The 23,091-nt window shown below is 38.9% G+C and overlaps 1 protein-coding gene across 1 annotated transcript in view; it reads right to left on the bottom strand.

Moving 5' to 3' along the window:
* SORCS3 (sortilin related VPS10 domain containing receptor 3) overlaps positions 1–23,091 on the bottom strand; it is a 1,163,020-nt gene that overhangs the window by 68,214 nt on the left and 1,071,715 nt on the right. Inside the window, exon 22 of the mRNA XM_053693001.1 lies at positions 20,276–20,388. Within this exon, the coding sequence (XP_053548976.1) occupies positions 20,276–20,388 (113 nt within the window). The remainder of the gene's footprint in view (positions 1–20,275; positions 20,389–23,091) is intronic.

Raw genomic sequence — 23,091 nt, 5'->3', positions numbered from 1 at the left:
ATTGTGTCATTATATAGAGCTGGGTGTTATTATACTGATGCAGATACCACTGATCCTATAACCAGCCCTCCTCTGGCTATAGCCATGTGCCAGTGTCACTATTGTGTCATTATATAGAGCTGTGTGTTATTATACTGATGCAGATACCACTGATCCTATAACCAGCCCTCCTCTGGCTATACCCATGTGCCAGTGTCACTATTGTGTCATTATATAGAGCTGTGTGTTATTATACTGATGCAGATACCACTGATCCTATAACCAGACCTCCTCTGGCTATACCCATGAGCCAGTGTCACTACTGTGTCATTATATAGTGCTGGGTGTTATTATACTGATGTAGATACCACTGATCCTATAACCAGCCCTCCTCTGGCTATACCCATGAGCCAGTGTCCCTACTGTGTCATTATATAGAGCTGGGTGTTATTATACAGATGCAGATACCACTGATCCTATAACCAGCCCTCCTCTGGCTATACCCATGAGCCAGTGTCACTACTGTGTCATTATATAGTGCTGGGTGTTATTATACTGATGCAGATACCACTGATCCTATAACCAGCCCTCCTCTGGCTATACCCATGAGCCAGTGTCACTACTGTGTCATTATATAGTGCTGGGTGTTATTATACTGATGCAGATACCACTGATCCTATAACCAGCCCTCCTCTGGCTATACCCATGAGCCAGTGTCCCTACTGTGTCATTATATAGAGCTGGGTGTTATTATACAGATGCAGATACCACTGACCCTATAACCAGCCCTCCTCTGGCTAAACCCATGTGCCAGTGTCACTTCTGTGTTTTTGTATAGAGCTGGGTGTTATTATACAGATGCAGATACCACTGATCCTATAACCTGCCCTCCTCTGGCTATACCCATGTGCCAGTGTCACTATTGTGTCATTATATAGAGCTGGGTGTTATTATACTGATGCAGATACCACTGATCCTATAACCAGCCCTCCTCTGGCTATACCCATGTGCCAGTGTCACTATTGTGTCATTATATAGAGCTGGGTGTTATTATACAGATGCAGGTACCACTGACCCTATAACCAGCCCTCCTCTGGCTAAACCCATGTGCCAGTGTCACTTCTGTGTCTTTGTATAGAGCTGGGTGTTATTATACAGATGCAGATACCACTGATCCTATAACCAGCCCTTGTCTGGCTATACACATGTGCCAGTGTCACTTCTGTGTCTTTGTATAGAGCTGGGTGTTATTATACAGATGCAGATACACATCCAGTATTTCACTCAGGCTTTATTTATTCCATAACTTATCACCCAATATCGCTAGCTCTTGACAAGCCACTAATTTTATTCACACTACATATTCTCCCTTTCCTATTATTTAACCAGAAAGAAAAGATATACTAAGGTTATGATTCCCAACCTTACTATATCTTTTCTTTCTATTTAAATACTACTTATAATAAACCTCAGGTGCTGGTTAAAGTGCTTTACCTTTGCATATAAAGCTCCAGGGACACAGTAGCAGCTTGCTTCTTGAATCTTCCCTCTCTCTCAGTCTCACTCAGAGTCATATTCCCGGTACTAAGCGGCATCACGTGGGCGTGTCCCCAACCCTGCAAAACGTGGCGTCGTGTGTGTCAAGGAGGAGTCAGGGCCAGCATTCATCTGTCCTACTCCTCCCTCCCCACAGCAAAATGGGTGGTGGACACTGGAAGGGCCAGTTGCGGACACCAGTGTCCGTGTACGGACACCTTGCCTATCCCTGGATATAGCATTAACCCCCTGAATAACAATGTAGACTTCACAAATGCTACATAGCTATAGTCTGTTAAGTCTTGCATCTTAGGGTTAAAAACCATTGTACTCAAAAATGTTCTATTATATATACATGTAGTTTAAAGGGACAGCAAAGTCAAAATTAAACATTCTTGATTCCGAAAAAGAGTGTGCAATTTGAAATAACTTTCCAATTTACTTTTATTTTCAAAATTCCTTTGTACTCTTGGCATCCTTTGTTGAAGAGTAAACCTAGGTAGACTGATAGTTGCTCAGGTGAAGGCACGTGTCTTTAGCACTCTATGGAAGCAGTATTTGCAACTATGTATAACACTGCAATAAGCTATGTTGCAAACACTGGTACCAGATGGCTAAAGACACGTGCACACTCCTAGGGGTCAATTTATTAATGTGCGAGCGGACAGCATACACTCTCGGCATTTATCATTGCACCAGCAGGTCTTGTGAACTTCTGGTGCAATGCCGCTCCCTGCAGATAAGTGGCCAATCAGCCGCTAGCAGGGGATGTCAATCAACCCAATCGTATGCAATCGGGTTGATTTCTGTCTGCCGCCTCAGAGCAGGCGGAAGGGTTATTGAGCAGCGGTCTTTAGTCCGCTGCCTCATAACTTCTGTTTCTGGTGAGCCTGAAGACTCGCCTGAAACACAGGGCATCAAGCTCCATACGGAGCTTGATAAATTGACCCCCTAAACTCATCTAGGATTACTCTTTAACAAAGGAGACCAAGAGAACTAAACAAAATTAATAATAGAAGTAAATTGGAAAGTTGTTTAAAATGCCATGCCCTATCCAATCAATTTAACTTTAATTTTAACTCCGGTCCCTTTAAATATGTTTTAAAAAAAAATTCATATAAAAGTTGATCATATTTAAAGGATATGAAAAAGAAATAAAATTGGTCTAATGTTCCTGTTTTAATCTTTAATGCTTGTGGACGTGTCACTGATAATCTTGGATGTGTAACAATAGCAATTAAGTATGCAGAATATGTTAGGGCTGATTTTAAAGGGACATTAGACTGCTGAGCACAACTACAATATTAGAATAATACTCACCATTGCTTCTCCGCCTGTGCCTGAAGCTCTCTTCAAAGCTGGTCCCTTATTTTAAATCCTTATAGTTGCCAGTTGGTCAAGCCCCATATGTATATATTGGCCACCACCATCCTGGAGCATAGGTATTCTTTCACCCTTTGACAGACGGTGCACGTTCACAGATCAGCAGACTGTGCACTTTACATTGGCTGTTCTATTCATGTGGCCATGTTATATAGATGTTATGTATCCTTTAAAATGTGTTTAAAATTGCAAAAATGCACTCTGTATTGTGTGTGCTAACCGAAAGCAAATGCTATAGCTGTAAAAAAGTCAGGTACAGCACTGATCTGTGAATGTTCAGCTCTTCTGTCAGAAGGTGCAAGAATGTGAGGGGCTCCAAGATGGCTGCTCCCAGTATACAATGCAGAGCTTTAACCACAAGCACCTGTAAAGGGTTAAAATGAGAGAAAACCTCTGAGAAGAGCTACAACCACAGAAGCAAAAGCAATGACATGATGTTTAGTAACCATTATGTAAAAGTTATGTCCAACTGTTTAATTTCCCTTTAAATGGTTATTGGTTTAAAATTTCCCTTTAACACAGATAAGAGCAGTTTCACCATAGCACAACTTTTATTTTTATATTTATTCTTAAAGGACCAGTCAACACAGTAGATTTGCATAATCAACAAATGCAAGATAACAAGACACTGCAATAGCACTTAGAGGCCTTTTTAACAAAGGTCTGTCTGACCTGATCCGACAGTGCGGATCAGGTCCGACAGACCTCACTGAATGCGGAGAGCAATACGCTCTCTGTATTCAGCATTGCACCAGCAGCTCACAAGAGCAACGCCGCCCACTGCAGATTTGCGAACAATCGGCCGCCAGCAGGGGGTGTCAATCAACCCGATCGTACTGGATCGGGTTGAATTGTGTCGATCTCAGTCCGCCTGCTCAGAGCAGGCAGACAGGTTATGGAGCAGCGGTCTTTAGACCGCTGATTCATAACTGGTGTTTCTGGCGAGCCTGAAGGCTCGCTAGAAACACGGGCCCTCAAGCTCCATCCGGAGCTTGATAAATGGGCCCCTTAGGCCTCTAGTTATCAAGCCGTCAACCTCAAATACGCTGGAATTCCGCAACGTATTTGTGGCGAGGCTGATTCGCCTTAGTTATCAAGCCCTGCTGCCCGGCAAAAGTAGAATATAGTGACGTAAGCTTCGATCCGCTGGGCAAAGTCCGACACAGATCGATTCTTACGTCACTCCAGATGTTCCGCACACAAGTTCGGCACAATCTGACTACTTTTGCTAGTTATCAAAAAACTAGCAGGTACGCTCGGCACTTTTCCGGCCCAGCGTACCTGGTTTTCAATCCGCCACCCTGGAGGCGGCGGATCCCATAGGAATCAATGGGAGTCTGACCATAGCGAAAGTTCATGTTCGCTGCTGCCCGACATCCCATTGATTCCTATGGGAGCTGTCTGCACCTTACACCCTAACATGTACCCCGAGTCTAAACACCCCTAATCTGTCCCCCCCTACACCGCCGCAACTAAATAAATGTATTACCCCCTAAACCACCGCTCCCGGAGCCCACCGCCACTCTAATAAACTGATTAACCCCTAAACCGCCGCTCCCGGACCCCGCCGCCACCTATATTAAACTTATTAACCCCTAATCTGCCCCCCCCTATACCGTCGCCACCTATAATACATTTTTTAACCCCTATCCTGCCCCCCCTACACCGCCGCCACTAAAATAAAATTATTAACCCCTAAACCTAAGTCTAACCCTAACCCTAACACCCCCCTAACTTAAATATTAATTAAATACATCTAAATATTATAACTCTTATTAAATAAATTAATCCTATTTAAAACTAAATACTTACCTTTAAAATAAACCCTAATATAGCTACAATATAAATAATAATTATATTGTATCTATTTTAGGATTTATTTTTATTTTACAGGCAAATTTCTCTTTATTTTAACTAGGTAGCTATTAAATAGTTAATAACTATTTAATAGCTATTGTACCTAGTTAAAATAAATTGAAATTTGCCTGTAAAATAAAAATAAATCCTAAAATAGATACAATATAATTATTATTTATATTGTAGCTATATTAGGGTTTATTTTACAGGTAAGTATTTAGTTTTAAATAGGATTAATTTAGTTAATAAGAGTTATAATATTTAGATGTATTTAATTAATATTTAAGTTAGGGGGGTGTTAGGGTTAGGGTTAGACTTAGGTTTAGGGGTTAATAATTTTATTATAGGTTGCGGCGGTATAGGGGGGGCAGGATAGGGGTTAATTAATTTTATTATAGGTGGCAACGGTGTAGGGGGGGCAGATTAGGGGTTAATAAGTTTAATATAGGTGGCGGCGGGGTCCGGGAGCGGCGGTTTAGGGGTTAAACAATTTATTTAGTTGCGGCGGGGTCCGGGATCGGCAGGATAGGGGTTAATACATTTATTATAGGTGGCGGCGGTATAGGGGGGGCAGGATAGGGATTACTAGGTATAATGTAGGTTGCGGCGGTGTCCGGGAGCGGCGGTTTAGGGGTTAATAACTTTAGTTGCGGGGGGCTCCGGGGGCGCCGGTATAGGGGGTAGAACAGTGTAGTTTAGTGTGGGTGCTTAGTGACAGCTTGTCAATAAAGCTGGGAAAAAGCCGGAGAGCAGTGAGATCGGATGAGTGATAACTATCACTGTCCGCTGCTCATCGCCCCATACTTGGTGCGCGGCTTTTTGACAGCTTTATTGATAACTTTGGCGAGATTTTTCAGGTCCGTGGCGGCGATGGTAGGCGAGCTTAGGCGGGCGTATTGGGCCGGCGAAGGCAGGTAAGTAGACACGTTGATAACTAGAGGCCAGAGTCTGAACTTGAAATGAGTAGTAGATTTTTTTTCTGACAATTTTAAAAGTTATGTCTATTTCCACTCCCCCTGTACCATGTGACAGCCATCAGCCAATCACAAATGCATACATGCTTATTCTGTGAATTCTTGCACATGCTCAGTAGGAGCTGGTGACTCAAAAATTATAAATTATAAAAAGACTGTGCACATTTTGTTAATGAAGTAAATTGGAAAACTGTTTAAAACTGCATGCTCTATCTGAATAATGAAAGTTTAATTGTGACTTGAGTGTCCCGTTAAGCAAAGGGCTGAGACTGATAAGGAACAGTTATCAGAGTCACTAAAGGGTGCAAACAATGGCCCAGATGCATCAAACTCATTTCCCAAACTAACATGTCGCTAAAACAAAACATAGCCACTCCCACCTTCCAAAGACAGGTTAATGCTTGATTGGGCAAATCTCTGTAGCTAAAACCAATATTTACTGCCTGACTGGATGTCCCTAAGCATCAATCATTAGTACTACTATGACAAGATGGAACAGGGGACATGGACACTTGAATGGTTGGACCCTCTGTACAATATTACAAACTAAGGAGCTGATTAGCCAAAATTATATAGCTCTGTTCCTGCACCTTTTTTGGAGGCAAATTGTATAAATAAACAAACTGATTTGGTCAAGCAATCATTTGTTCTCATCTGTTTAGTCCTATAATGTATTTGTCCGCTCGTATAGTGGAAGAATCGTGGAATAAAGCCAGAATGCACATTTCTAATTTGTACCGTTCCCTCATCAGAGCCGGGAGTGGCAAGGTCAGCACATATGAAATAAACAGAGGTTCTTCTGTCTCTCAGTCATTAACTCCCACTGCATAGAACAACTTCCAATGTCAAGGATACCGGCATCATAAAATAATTTAAATATTTTTTATATAAAAAAAAAGTGAAACTAAAAATAAAGAAAACAAAAATAAAAAGAGACAACCTTGTCAACTTTGATATAGTGGGACAGGGCCCTGAGACAATAGATTTTGCACAGGCAATCATGTATTTTTAAATCCCGCATGTTGGGTCGCATTTTAGGTGAAAACTCCTGACACCACCTCAAGAACGTCCACCGTCATTCCCTTTTTAGTGAGATTACCGATACAAATAACGTTCTATCCAATAATACTACGTTATCATAGCAGACAAGCACAAATGTAACCATTACATGCATTTACAGTGTTTCCAAATGCCTGCTCTTCTAGCAGTTTGCGTTTACTGTGCGAGATATCATGTACTGGGTCATATAACTCAACAATACATGTTATAGGCAGGAACTCCCACTGGCAATCAGCTAACAACGAGACCCCTTGTCAGCTTAACAAACCTCCATGAATGATGGATCTAGTCCAATGACTGTGTGGAATAAAGCAGTGTGAAGTCAGGAGCACTTTCATTTTTAACAGGAATTATAAAGCTTACAATTGTCTAAGTTAAATTACAGGAAAATGTGATTAAATAAATAATGAAAGAATAATGCAAAGTTGTTTTAAAACAAACAATTAAACATTTTGTAATATAATCTTGAGATGTTTAATGTCTTTTAAGGTTTAGTTTGTTCAATGAGTAAAATGTTTATCCTTTATAACTGGACATTTAATACATTCAATAAAGGTTTCCATTTAAAAAACAAAAACAAAAAACAAATCAATAAAATTCCCTAGGTGCACGCAATAATGGGCTGTACATTAACATAGTTACTGTGATATTATGTCACATATGATTAGCTTTAGATAGTTGCAGAACAGAATGCTGTTAAAATATCTTGCAAAATTGCATTTTTGGGCCGATTTATCATGCCCCGTATGCACCTGTTTTCGCGCGAGCCTTCAGACTCGCCGGAAACAGGAGTTAAGTAGCAGCGGTCTTAAGACCGCTGCTCCTTAACTCGTCCACCACCTCTAAGGTGGCGGACAGCAATCCGTCTGTTCAGATACGATCGGGTTGATTGACACCCCCTGCTAGCGGCCAATTGGCCGCGAATGTGCAGGGGGCCGCATTGCACAAGCATTTCAGTAGAAATGCTTGTGCAATGATAAATGGTGACAGCATATGCATTTATCGATGTGTCGGCGGACGTTATCCACTACAGCGGATCATGTCCACCCGCACATTGTTAAATCGGCCCCTTTGTGTTAAGGTACCCCTAGTCATCTGCTTAATATACTTATGCACTAGACACGGGCGGTAGAAAATAAATATGTTTTAAGTTACTTGCAGTGTTGAGATTATAATAAACAAGTATTTCTTATTAAAAAAAAATAATATTAACTTAAAAAAAGTAACAGACTTTCACAAGCATGTCTGCAATCAGACAATGGCTCTCTACTTTTATTATAAATAAAAAAAATACTCCATTTTCATAAAGAGTGTATAAAGCGATAAACATGCATCTGCACAGTAGCCATGGCAACAGAAGAATAGCAGAAGATGTATTACATCTGACATTAGGAAATTACTTGTATAATGTGTCTGCTATACAAACAAAGATCAAACTATATTCTATTTTTTCTATGTGCCCCTGTAAGAAACATATTTTTATTGGACTCACATTACCATACACAAATACACAGAAATACTAACACCGACCTTGAGTGACTGGATTTAACAACAAGCCACCATATGCACTAAATCATATGTATCTATTATCTTGTAGCCTGGCACAAACATAAACCTCACCAAACAGCTGAGTTCAAGTTTACAAGAAGACTTTACAGCACCTTCCTTAACCATTTGAGTGCTAACGACGACTCTGAGCTAGCACTCACCACCTTGAGGGCAATCTGAGGGCTCCCACTGACTTCCACCCCAGCAATCTGGCCTGTATAGTGACAGGCATCACCGGGGCTTCACATTTGCCCAGTGATGTCACGTGCAATGACGTGATGAGGACCGCGCAACTTTATTTAAAGTTGACAATGGGCAAGTATATGGAGATGAGGTCATGCTGTATCTCAGGAATCTAAGCAGCTCCATTGGAAAGGTAATAGCCTACGTTTTCCAACGGTATTAGTCTTGGGGATCTGGGAAATTTTTTTAAAAAAGAAATATATATAAAAAACATAAAAATAAAAAAAAGCTCAAAACCAGCTTAGCACCGAGGTGGGAATGGCTTAGCAGCCAAAGTATTAAAGGGATACTAAACCAATTTTTTTTCTTTTTGGTTCAGAACCCTGGGTAGTGCTTGTTGATTGGTGGTTACATTTAGTCACCAATCAGTAAGCACTACCCAGGTGCTGAACCAAAATAGGCCAGCTACTAAGCTTAGATTCCTGCTTTTTTTAATAAAGATTGTGAGAGAACAAAGAAAAATTAATAATAGGAGTAAATTGGAAAGTTGGTTAAAATTGCATGCCCTATCTGATTCACGAAAGAAAAAAAATGATTTAGTATCCCTTTAATTCCCCTGCCCTAGCACAGGAGAAACATACAATTGGAACACACCATTTAAAGGCTCTTAGGCTGCTGCTGGGCATATGTAGTGCTTCAAATGATTTGACCTAAGGTGCTCTCAGACATTATACAAACTGTTTAGTTGTTGGGTGAATGTCATGAGCCGCAGTATATAAAAATACATCAATAAAAATACATAACTAAAATAACCCTTTGACAGGAAGTAATATACATGCTTGTAAAAAATATGTGTTTGAATAAGCAGTCAATAAGGTGCACAAAATAACCGTATATCAAAAAATGATACACAAATATTTTTAGTCTGACCTTAGTACTCATAACACAAACCTTTATCTCCAAATACCATCCACATAACCAAAGTCTATCCCTAATCCCTAACCATGTAACACACATCAGACTAGTTTACAAGTGGCGCACTAATGATAGTGCAGGACACGATAAGCAATATTGCTTGACTGCGATAACATTAGTGCGCAACTTAAACGCTAGGATTTACTATTGAAACAAATAAAGGGCACTTTCATTCATAAGTATAAGATACTTCATGTAGAAAGTGCCTGTATTTGATTCAATCGATCGCCGCTTTTAGCTCCTACAGCAGCCCACGGCTAAAAAAAAATTTGGCTAAGAGGTGACGTTTTCACCTCTTAGTCAATAGTCGTGTGGTAAATCCGGCTTGGCGCCCATGGGAGCCGGATTTACCACACGGCTATTGGCTAAGAGGTGAAAACATCACCTCCTAGCCAAAAAAATTCTTTTGCCATGCGCTGCTATAGGAGCTAAGAGCGGCGATCGATTGAATCAAATAAAGGAGCTTTCTACATGAAGTATCTTATACTTATAAATGAAAGTGCCCTTTATTTGTTTCAATAAAAAATCCTAGCATTTGTAAAACACTAGGATTTACTTTCACTTTAATATAACAAGTCCAAGGAAAACTGATTTACCAGAGAAGGGTTAGCACGGCTGACATCACTCTAGTGTAACCAATACTTTCAATGGATATCACAACCGCGCTAAATAGCTCTCATATTACAAGCTGAAATGTAATGGTTGCACTCGAGCGCAAGCTGAAATTGCACTAGAATATCTAGCGTGTCTTGAGACTTGAAGTAAAGTGTAAGAGGGATATCTATCAAGCCGTCAACTTTCTGTAATTTGACGGCACCAATACGCTCGCCTAACATCGCGGCCGCGAACCTGAATACGATCTCCATATTTATAAAAAAAGCGGGCAAAAACCGTGCACCAAGTATGAGCGATGAGCATCGGAATGTTGTTAACTAACAGTTTTCGATCTCGCATCTATTCGGCTTTTTACAAACTTTATTTATACCCTGTCACTAAACTCCACCACTATACTAAAATGTTTAACCCTATCCCGCCACTCCTAGACCCCGCCGCCATCTAAATAAAGTTATTAACCCCTATCCCGCCACTCCCGGACCCCGCTGCCACCTAAATAAATTTATTAACCCCTATCCCGCCGCTCCCGGACCCTACCGCCACTTAAATAAATGTATTAACCCCTATCCCGCCGCTCCCGGACCCCGCCACCACTAAATAAACGTATTAACCCCTAAACCTCTGGTCTCCCACATCACTACCACTAACTAAACCTATTAACCCTAAACCGCCAGCCCCACACATCGCCATAAACTAATCTAAGCTACTAACCCCTAAACCTAACAAGCCACTAACTTTAAATTAAAATTACCACATCCCTATCTTAAAATAAATTTAAACTTACCTGTAGAATTAAAATTTACTATTTTAAAACTATTAATTAACCTACCCTAACTATTATACTACACTTAAATTAAACTACCAATTAAATTAACTAAATTACATATTAAAAAAAGCCTAACCCTACTCAAATTATTTAAATCTACTATTTAACCTTATTAAAAATTACTAGACTACAAAACAAAATAAACGCTAAGTTACAAAAAGTTACAAAAAATAAAAAACACTAAATTACGAAAAAAACAACCACATTATCAAAAATAAAAAAGAATTACACCTAATTTAATAGCCCTATCAAAATAAAAAAGCCCCCCCAAAATAAAAAAAAAATCCTAGCCTACACTAAACTACCAATGGCCCTTAAAAGGGCCTTTGTGGGGCATTGCCCCAAAGAAATCAGCTCTTTTACCTGTAAAAAAAATACAAACAACCCCCAACAGTAAAACCCAACACCCACACAACCAACCCCCCCAAATAAAAACCCTATCTAAAATAACCTAAGCTCCCCATTGCTTAGAAAAGGGCATTTGTATGGGCATTGCCTTTAAAAGGGAATCTAGCTCTTTTACTGCCCAGACCCTACTCTAAAAATAAAACCCACCCAAAAAACCCTTAAATAAACCTAACACTAACTCCCGACGATCCACTTACAGTTCTTGAAGTTCCATTTGAAGGATCCATCCAGCCGGCAAGAAGTCTTCATCCGGGCGGCCTCGTCCATCTTCAGCCAATAGGATTTGAGCAGCTCTCATCCTATTAGCTGTTCCAATCAGCCGTTGGGGGGTTGGTTTTACTGTTGGGGGGTGTTTTTGTTTTTTTTTACAGGTAAAAGAGCTGATTTCTTTGGGGCAATGCCCCACAAAAGGCCCTTTTAAGGGCCATTGGTAGTTTAGTGTAGGCTAGTTTTTTTTTTATTATTTTGGGGGGGCTTTTTTATTTTGATAGGGCTATTAGATTAGGTATAATAAGTATTTGATAACTTTTAAAAAGTGTCAAATAGTGCGGAATGTGTATTCGGAACATCTGTAATGACGTAAGCATCAATCTGTGTCGGATTGAGACCGGCGGATTGTATGTTACGTCACAGATTTCAAATTTTGCCGGTCTGTAGGCTTTGATAACAAGGTCGGATCAAGCTTGCAACAATTACGCCTCGAAATTCCAGCGTATTTGTGGTTGACGGCTCAATAGATATCCCCCTAAGGGTTAAAAAAAATCACAAAACACATAAAAAACTATATACACTCATATATACACGTTTTAATAAATATATATATATATATATATATATATATATAATATAAATATTGATTAAAAGGTTTTAAAAGGATAAGGGATAAGGTATTTGGCTGGGAAGGGCTCCAATGTATACACATATATCTAAATATGTGTATGTATACATGTCTACATACAGTATGTGTATATATGTGTATACATGTGTATTAATGCATTCATATGTGTAAATATGTATGTGCCCACATACATACATATATCACATAAATACCTTTATTAACACATATTGTATATAGACATATACACTCACCAGCCACTTTATTAGGTACACCTGTTCAATTGCTTAGTAACACAAATTGCTAATCAGCCAATCACATGGCAGAAACTCAATGCATTTAGGCATCTAGACATGGTGAAAATGACTTGCTGAATTTCAAACAGAGCATCAAAATGGGGAAGAAAGGAAATTTAAGTGACTTTGAATGTGACATGGTTGTTGTTGTCAGACGGGCTGGTCTGAGTATTTCAAAAATTGCTGATCTACTGGAATTTTCACACACAACCATCTCTAGAGTTTACAGAGAATGGTCCGAAAAAAAGAGAAAATATCCAGTGAGTGGCAGTTGTATGGACAAAAAAGCCTTGTTGATGTCAGAGGTCAGAGGAGAATGGGCAGACTGGTTCGAGATGATAGATAGGCAACAGTAACTAAAACACCACTTGTTACAACCAAAGTATGCAGAATACCATCTCTGAATGCACAAGTCAAACCTTGAAGCAGATAGGCTACAGCAGCAGAAGACCACACCGGGTGCCACTCCTGTCCGCTAAGAATTGAGGCTACAATTCGCACAGGCTCACCAAAATTGGACAATATAAGATTGGAAAAACGTTGCCTGGTCTGATGAGTCTCGATTTAAGCTGTGACATTCAGATGGTAGGGTCACAATTTGGCGTTAACAACATGAAAGCATGGATCCATCCTGCCTTCTATCAACGGTTCAGGCTGGTGGTGGTTATGTAATTGTGTGGGGGATATTTTCTTTGCATACTTTGGGCCCCTTAGCACCAATTGAACATCATCTAAACGTCACGGCCTACCTGAGTATTGTTGCTGACCATGTCCATCGCTTTATGACTACAGTGTACCCATCTTCTGATGGCTACTTTCAGAAGGATAATGCTCCATGTCACAAAGCTCAAATCATCTCAAATTGGTTTCTTGAACATGACAATTAGTTCACTGTACTCCAATGGTCTCCACAGTCACCAGATCTCAATCCAGTAGAGGACCTTTGGGATGTGGTGGAACGGGGGATTCGCATCATGGATTTGCAGCCGACAAATCTGCAGCAACTGTGTGAAGCTATCATGTCAGTATGGACCAAAATCTCTGAGGAATGTTTCCAACACCTTGTTAAATCTATGCCACGAAGAATATATATATATATATATATATATACTTTTGAGACCTTCCCAGTCAAATACCTTGAATATGATATATCATTTTCTAATCAATTTTAATATGTTTCTATGGGGTGTTTATTTTTTTTATATAAATACTTGAAATTCCTGTTCTTGTATTCTATAGAGTGTATGTGCAGCATTTTAGTTCCAAATTTCCATGACATGCTGCCCCTCCATTTCATATATGAAATTTACATACCATCATTTTTCATGTTTGTAATTTAAATTGATTTGGGGACTTAATTTGAACCTAAATAATTCTTAAACTGACTTTATTGAATGTACCAAAGAACTGGAATAATATACAGTTTTATTAAGTGTTTGTTATATTTTAATAATTGTTTTTCACTTTTTTAATAATAAAATTAAAGGTATATGCCATTCTGCCTCTCACACAGTAATGTATATGTTAAAAGGAACAGAATTAAAGGTCAATAATTCAGATAAAGTATGCTATAAAAAAAAACGTATCACATTTTTTTTCTCTTGTTATCCCTTGGTGATATAGAGCAGGGATCTTCAAAACACAGGTCGAGACCCATTACTGGGTCGTATCACTATGTTTACTGGGTCACAACTTATGTGTGTATTGTAGGAGATTGTGTGATGTGTGTTAAATGAGAGTGTGTGTGTTGTATGAGAGTGTGTGGTGTGTTTGTGTGTTGTATGGGAGTGTGTGGTGTGTTTGTGTGTTGTATGAGAATGTGAGTGTTGTATAATAGTGCCTGTGTGGAGTGTGTGTTGTATGAAAGTGTGTGTGTTGTATGGGAGTGTGTGGTGTGTTTGTGTGTTGTATGAGAGTGTTTGGTGAGTTTGTGTGTTGTATGAGAGTGTTTGGTGAGTTTGTCTGTTGTATGAGAATGTGAGTGTTGTATATGTATAATAGTGCGTGTGTGGAGTGTGTGTTGTATGAAAGTATGTGTGTTGTATGAGAGCGTGTGGTGTGTTTGTGTGTTGTATGAGAGTTTGTGTGCTATTACCTTTTACACTTTCAGGTTTGACTACAATAAGGAATAAAGTAAAGGTATATAGTATTATTGCACTGGGTCTTGGCAAAAAAAGTTTGAAGAACCCTGATATAGAGCATACAGAAGCAGACTCAGGACCAATCAGGTCTAGAGCATTATATGTATAACATTAATGATGTCGCAAACCAAAAAATTTGGGTTCGCGAACAGCGAACGCAAACTGCCGCAAATGTTCGCGAACCGGCGAACCGGGCGAACCGCCATAGACTTCAATAGGCAGGCGAATTTTAAAACCCACAGGGACTCTTTCTGGCCACAATAGTGATGGAAAAGTTGTTTCAAGGGGACTAACACCTGGACTGTGGCATGCCGGAGGGGGATCCATGGCAAAACTCCCATGGAAAATTACATAGTTGATTTAGAGTCTGGTTTTAATCCATAAAGGGCATAAATCACCTAACATTCCTAAATTGTTTGGAATAACGTGCTTTAAAACATCAGGTATGATGTTGTATCGATCAGGTAGTGTAAGGGTTAAGCCAGCTTCACAGTGCACAGTGTAGGTGATATACCTGCCCTGTGACCATGCTTTGCAGACCAGGTATCAGTGGTCAGATGGACCCTTGCCCCAACACTGTGTGCCAGACATGCCATTATAGCAGACTTATATGGCTTTGGCGTTGCTTTTTGGTAATTAGAAGGCTGCTAAATGCCACTGCGCACCACACGTGTTTTATGCCCAGCAGTGAAGGGGTTAATTAGGGAGCATGTAGGCAGCTTGTAGAGTTAATTTTAGCTTAAGTGTATTATAGTAGACAACCCAAAGTATTGATCTAGGCCCATTTTGGTATATTTCATGCCACCATTTCACCGCCAAATGCGATCAAATAAAAAAAAATTGTTCACTTTTTCACAAACTTTACATTTCTCACAGAAATTATTTACAAACAACTTATGCAATTATGGCATAAATGGTTGTAAATGCTTCTCTGGGATCCCCTTTGTTCAGAAATAGCAGACTTATATGGCTTTGGCGTTGCTTTTTGGTAATTAGAAGGCTGCTAAATGCCACTGCGCACCACACGTGTTTTATGCCCAGCAGTGAAGGGGTTAATTAGGGAGCATGTAGGCAGCTTGTAGAGTTAATTTTAGCTTAAGTGTAGTGTAGTAGACAACCCAAAGTATTGATCTAGGCCCATTTTGGTATATTTCATGCCACCATTTCACCGCCAAATGCGATCAAATTTAAAAAAAACTTAATTTTTTTTGCAATTTTAGGTTTCTCACTGAAATTATTTACAAACAGCTTGTGCAATTATGGCACAAATGGTTGTAAATGCTTCTCTGGGATCCCCTTTGTTCAGAAATAGCAGACATATATGACTTTGGCGTTGCTTTCTGGTAATTAGAAGGTCGCTAAATGCTGCTGCGCATCACACGTGTATTATGGCTAGCAGTGAAGGGGTTAATTAGGTAGTTTGTAGGGAGCTTGCAGGGTTAATTTTAGCTTTAGTGTAGAGATCAGCCTCCCACCTGACACATCAGACCCCCTGATCCCTCCCAAACAGCTCCCTTCCCTCCCCCACCCCACAATTGTCCCCGCCACCTTAAGTACTGGCAGAAAGTCTGCCAGTACTAAAATAAAAGGTTTTTTATTTTTTTTTATTTTTTTTTAAAGCATATTTACATATGCTGTGGTGTAGCATCCCCCCTTAGCCCCCAACCTCCCTGATCCCCCCCAAAACAGCTCTCTAACCCTCCCCATCTGCCTTATCGGCGGCCATCTTGTGTACTGGCAGCTGTCTGCTATTATTTCACAGTCAAAAAAGTGTTGGTTTTTTTAAATGTACACTACTGTTACACCAGATATGAGTGGTGGCACTGGGCAAGTGGGCACAGTATACGCTGTGAGCCTGACACACACGCTGGCAGGCAGGCAACTGCAATTAGATTACTCATGAAAAAAAAAAAAAAAGCAGACTGATGTTCTAGCCCTAAAAAGGGCTTTTTGGGGTGCTGTCCTTACAGCAGAGATCAGATGAGTCCTTCAGGACTGTAGTGGACACTGAATACACTAGCCTAGCTATCGATTTCCCTATTAAATCAGCAGCAGCTACACTGTCCCTCCTCTCACTAAGAATGCAGCTTCCAAATGAATCTAAAATGGATGCTGTCCAGGAGGTGGGAGGGTCTGGGAGGGAGGGTCTGCTGCTGATTGGCTTTAATGTGTTTTCTGACTGTGAGGTAGAGGGTCAAAGTTTACTCAATGATAAAGAATAGGGGGCGGATCGAACATCGCATATATTCGCCCGCCGCGGCGAACGTGAACATGCTATGTTCGCCGGGAACTATTCGCCGGCGAACTATTCGCGACATCACTATATAACATTGATACAAACATTGCTTCCATATACAGCTTAAGACATGTGCACACTACTGAGTGTAGCTCCGTATGCTCTCATGCAAAGGACCTATGTTTCAACAAAGGAGTCCACAAAAAAAGAGATAAGTTTAACAACAGAAGAGGCGAAACATTTTTATTTCCATGTATCCCTGAGTTGCGTTAATTTGTACTTCAAACTGTGAAATATTGATGCTTCTTTAGTTAACAATTCATTTGTTTTAATTAAAATAATTTTAAAAAAGTACAGTAATACAGTTTCTTACCTATAATACAACCTTTATATGTGACACAGTGTCCTGTATCTGCAAACACCAGACTTCCCATCACACAGTACTTGTAGAGCCTTGACTATGAGCTGTTGCTATGGCAACCTAATGCAACACTAACAATTAGCAATATCACAAGAAAGAACAAACACACAGTCTAATGCAGGTGATAACCTTGGTACTGCATGACAAAAATAAAAGTAATGATGATCACATGTAAATAAAACAAATTGAGTTCAACATAAAAATCCTGTTATCAAAGTAACTCAAATAAAAGACCACCCCTATATATAATATCCCACATGCCTGCATTACTATATAGTCAAAGGTAAGAGGTCTATCAATAAATACACAAAAAAAACATGGTTTCAACCACACCTAACAGTTGTCTGTGGCATCTTCCTCAATGTGACCAGATTTAAACCAATACCCTTAGGGACAGCTCGGACATTTCAGATCCCCTGTGGTTATAATGTGCTGTTGTCAGCCTATAGAACCATATCTGCTTAAACAGACCTTTCACATTTACCAGTACAGTTTTTGATGGTCAACACTGAGCTCCCAAGTTCATGAAATAACCTATAGATGGGCCCAGCAAAATTTTATCCGGAATGTGTCCCTCTCAAAGTTAAAGCATCTAGACAGCTGCTTATATTGTCTAATGAGAAATCTAGCCCTGCCAACATCAAAAGATTGCTGATTACAGAGAAAAAAATATATCAAACACATATCCTCAACTAAAAAGCACCTATATATTTAAGATATCATAGAAACATAGAAACATAGAATTTGACGGTAGATAAGAACCAAAAAGACCCATCAGGTCTACCCCTATTACATGTTACTTTTTCATTAGGATAGCCTTATGCATGTCACAGGCATTTTTAAATTCCTTTACAGTCTTTGTGTTTACCACCTCAAATGGAAGTTTATTCCATGAATCCACCACCCTTTTCTGTAAAAAAATGCTTCCTTAAATTTCTCCTGAATCTGCTACCCTCTAACTTTAGATTGTGACCCCTTGTTTTGGCATTTATTTTTTTGTGAAAAATGCTTTCAGCTTCTATTTTATTAAGTCCCTTCATATATTTGAAGGTTTCTATCATGTCACCTCTTTCCCTTCTATCCTCTAAACTATACATATTTAGATCATAGAGTCTTTCTTTGTACGTTTCATATTTTAGACCATGTACCATTTTAGTAGCCCTCCTTTGGACAGCTTCTAGTTTATTTATATATTTCTGAAGATATGGTCTCCAGAACTGTACACAGTATTCCATATTTGGTCTAACTAATGATCTGTAAAGTGGCATAAGAACCTTGCTATTTCTGCTACTAAAACCTCTTCCAATGCAATCAAGCATTTGACTGGCCTTGCTGGCTGCACTGCTGCATTGTGTACCAAATTTTAAATCATCTGAAATAATAATTCCCAAGTCCCTTTCTTCTTTAATTACAGTCAGTAATGTACCATTGAGACTATAATTGGCCTTTGGGTTTTTGGATCCTATATGCATAATTTTGCTCTTGGTAATATTAAATTTCAGATCCCATTTATTTGACCGGTCCTCTAGTTTATTAATATCACAGTTCATTTGATCAACTCCTCCTGGAACATCTACCTTGTTACAAATGTTTGTATCATCAGCAAACAAGCAAACCTTCCCCTTAAGCCCACTTCCAATATCACTTATGAACATGTTAAACAAAACAGGCCCAAGAACTGACCCTTGGGGAACACCACTAGTAACTGATGCCTCATTTGAATGTACTCTATTAATTGAAACCCTCTGTTGTCTATCTTAAGCCAGCATTCTACCCACTTAACAGTCTTAGCATCTATTCCAAGGCAATACATTTTGTGAATAAGTTTGTTGTGTGGGATGGTGTCAAATGCTTTGCTAAAGTCTAGATATGCAACATCTATGGCTCCTTCCTGGTCTATTATTTTAGTTACATGGTCAAAGAAATCAATTAGTTTAGTCAGGCAGTGAAACCATGCTGTCTTTTGTCTTCTAAGTTGTTTGTCTGAATGAAAGATGCAAGTCTTTCCTTTAAAATAGTTTCCATTAATTTCCCTGCAATTGAGGTCAAACTGACTGGCCTATAGTTAGCAGGATCTTCCCTACTACTCTTTTTATGAAGAGGGACTACATTGGCAATTTTCCAGTCATAGTGTTAAACAGTTTTTTCTTCTTCTAAATGTTCTATAGCTCAATATCCGCCAATTGCACTGGGTGTTAGAAAGCTTGATAAAGAATTGTGAACTGGCAATTTGATTAAAACTATAGTAGTTGCTAGAAACCCCCCAGTACATTGTAAATACCCCCCTTAGTGCCATATATACATATATATGAATCTCATTTTAAACCCAGTGCCAGGGCAATTCACTAAAGATGATGCTAACTCTCTGTTGTACAAGGGGGATGTCCAGGTGTCAGTGACAGAGAAATGCATATGATTTCCTTAGATTGTATGCTCTATAACAGGTAAGTTTAATTTTAAATCAATGCAATAACATTAAATTTATGATATATCCACTAAATTGATTTATATTGCATATATATCATATGGTGACGTTTCTGATGTTTTGGTATGTATAAATTTATATATATATTATAAATAAAAAAAACTTTTAGTGAAATTATGTATTTGTAAATTAATGTGACTAATTATGTAAAGTCATGTGACTAATTATGTAAAGTCATGTGATTAATTTAGGTAAAGTCATGTGAGCTTTCAGAGTCTCTGTTTTCTAAAAATAAAAAAAAGGAACTACAGAAATCCTCATCAGTCATAAATGAAAACACGATACATATTATGGTCTAAGTTTAGCATTCATTTACACCATACAAAAGGTTTAAATAGCACATTATTGATTCTCAGTCATGGAGCGCATTATTTATGTTAAACCTTTAATTTCCTTGGCTGAAACCCTTTATTTTAAGAAGCTTCATATAATGCATTGTGAAGCAGTTACTTGTATGCTCCATACATCTACCATATATATGTGTTTCCCATCCGTTCCCTGCTATGATTTACACATACCTGTACAAGAGCTCGCTTAATGAGTCTGCTTATGTCTTGTCTCCACTCAGGGATGTCAGGGTTATGGAAATCCAGATTTGGGGAAAAAGACAACAGCTGAGATTGGAAATATTCTTTAAAAAAAAAAAAGAAAAAAAAAAAAGACATTAGTTTTAATGGCATAATACTTTTTAAACATATGTATGAGGCATTAAAAATGTTTTCTGACTTTAAAAATTGCCTCAAGATGAAGAAGGCACAAAGCTACCAAATGCCACACAGAGCCCATATTCAAAGCTCTCCAGCGGTTGTATTTGGTTATTAGTTCAAACATTCATTAGCTGATGGTTATAATTGGTTTGCTATTGGCCTGCGGAGATGCTGTAGGCAGCTAATGGCATTGTGACTCGGTCGACAGTTGGTTAATGAGATTCTAAACAGCTTTGACTGGTAAAATTACCCACAAGAAACATGAAAATGGCAGAAAATTGTGACTTTACTTCGGGCATCAAGAAAAAATGAGCAATGATAAAATGATACATTGTTTATACAGTTCTTGAAAGGTCTTTAATTCTTGCATGTCTACAAGGGACAGTGTTGCAATAATTTGATACGTTTTGGCTAATTATTTCTATAACATTTGATAGCTCAAGATATAAATATGTAATATTGATTTTATTTTCCACATAATACATTTGTATTTGTGGATTATATTTAGATTATTTTTTATTTTAATAGAAATATATGTTATGGTTCTAGTGTTGCTGTTTTTAAAAGCCTGTTTTTTCTTTGGTGTCACTCTAACATTCTATGATATGTGATACATGTAATTAGGATACTGTTTAATTAATGGATATGAATATTGCAGCTCACAGTATTGGTGTAGGCACATTTGATTTCTTTTGGATTTTCTGGATATATAGGAGTGGTTGTTAATAAAGTTTAAAGTCAAGCTGTTCTAAAGAAATGATACGGATACATAAAGAAGATAGACACAAATTATGTAATTACCTGAACGAATGCAATGCATTAAAACAAGGTTGTGTTTCTAAATAATTCACACTAGTCCATATGTGTGGGAGAAAAAAGTTATTTTTAAAATATAAATCATTATTCTAGGACCTTTCCACCAAAATTGTATAATATTTTTTTTTATGTGATGCTTTTAAATACAGTTAATATGTCTTCACAATTCAGTAATATTTCTGAAATGTTTTTCTTTTCAGGCTTAAAGGGACAGTCTGCACTTTAGTCATCTTAAAGTCTTGCCTTAGATTAAGCTGCAAATAGCCTCCTACACCCTTTCTATATCATGCAGCAGGAACAGTAAAAAAGGTATTTTAAAATTACTATTGTTTCTGGCCATTTTGAAATGGCTGCAAAGCTCCACCCACCGATGATATCATGATCTGGGCCGCATCTAGGCACTCTGCTGAATAGCATTGACAGTCTGTTGAATCCAACTAGTGAGCCTTTTGTGATTGGATGCCAAATGCAGCCCAGATTGTGATGTCATCAGTGGGTGGGGGTTGGCATCCATTTCAAAGTGTCCAGAAACAATATTAATTTTAAAATAACTTTTTTACCCTTCCTGCCGCAAGATATAGAAACATTGCAGGATTCTATTTGCAACTTAATCTAAGGCAAGCCTTTAAGATATCTAATGTGTAGACTGTCCCTTTAACGTAAATTTTTGAGGTGAATGAGTATTTTTTTTAAATAGCTCTGCATACCAATACCATTAGTAAAGTACAATCTTCTGCTGCTAATAACATAAGCACCGTAGGTATAGTCATTGTTTACTATATAACAAAGTAACAGCTATGAATCTAGCTTAAAGGGACAGTCAAGTCCAAAAAAACTTTAATGATTCAAATAGGACATTTTTATCACCAATTTTGCTTTGTTCTCTTGGTATTCTTAGTTGAAAGCTAAACCTAGGAGGTTCATATGCTAATGTCTTAGACCTTGAAGGCCGCCTCTGCATTTGACAGTTTTTCACCACTAGAGGGCATTAGTTCATGTGTTTCATATAGATAACTGTCAGGGTGCCAGGAATCAGACTGAGACGAGAAGTGCAAAAATAATCACACCTTTATTAATAGCAAAAAAAAAAAAAAAGTCCACAAGTCAAATAACAAGTCAGGAGTCAAAACCAGAGCTGGTAGTCAGACGAGCTGAGTCAGGAGCCAAAGCGAATAGTCAGAGAAGCCGGAATCAGGAACAAGGAAAACAGCAGAGTCAGGAACAAGCCAGGGATCAGGAACCAGGAAGGACGTCAGGCAGCCAGGTAATACACAGGAACTCTCACAAACAGGTCTGAGACAACGCAAAGGCAAAGCATACTGCACAGAGGCCCTCTAAATAATAAGTGATGACATCACAATTCTGAGACTGCATCCTGTCTCACAGGGATGATGCACACCAGTCTAGCCATAAAAGGAAGTGCAGGAAATGATCAGCATCCACCACAATGCACCATAGTCAGCAAGAGAGGTAAGTAAAATGGCTGCCAGCAGTACATGGCAAACAAAACAGGAAAAAAAAAACTGACAGTATCCTCCCCTCTACAACCCCTCCCCCGCAGGAGGACAAAAGGCTTATTGGGGAAACGGGCATGGAAGGCACGGAGTAGGGCAGGAGCATGAACATCAGAGGAGGGAACCCAAGAACGCTCCTCCGGACCGAAGCCCCTCCAGTGAACCAAATACTGTACACGGCCCCTGGACATACGAGAGTCAATAATGCTGCTGACCTCATACTCCTCATGGTTGTCAACAAAGATAGGATGGGGAAGAGGCAACAAAGTTACCAATGGTTTCAAGAGGGAGATATGA

This window comes from Bombina bombina, chromosome 9 (assembly GCF_027579735.1).
Source record: "Bombina bombina isolate aBomBom1 chromosome 9, aBomBom1.pri, whole genome shotgun sequence".
Classification (NCBI taxonomy): domain Eukaryota; kingdom Metazoa; phylum Chordata; class Amphibia; order Anura; family Bombinatoridae; genus Bombina; species Bombina bombina.
The sequence above is the reverse complement of the archived record's forward strand: the minus strand, read 5'-3'. Positions and strand labels throughout refer to the sequence as shown.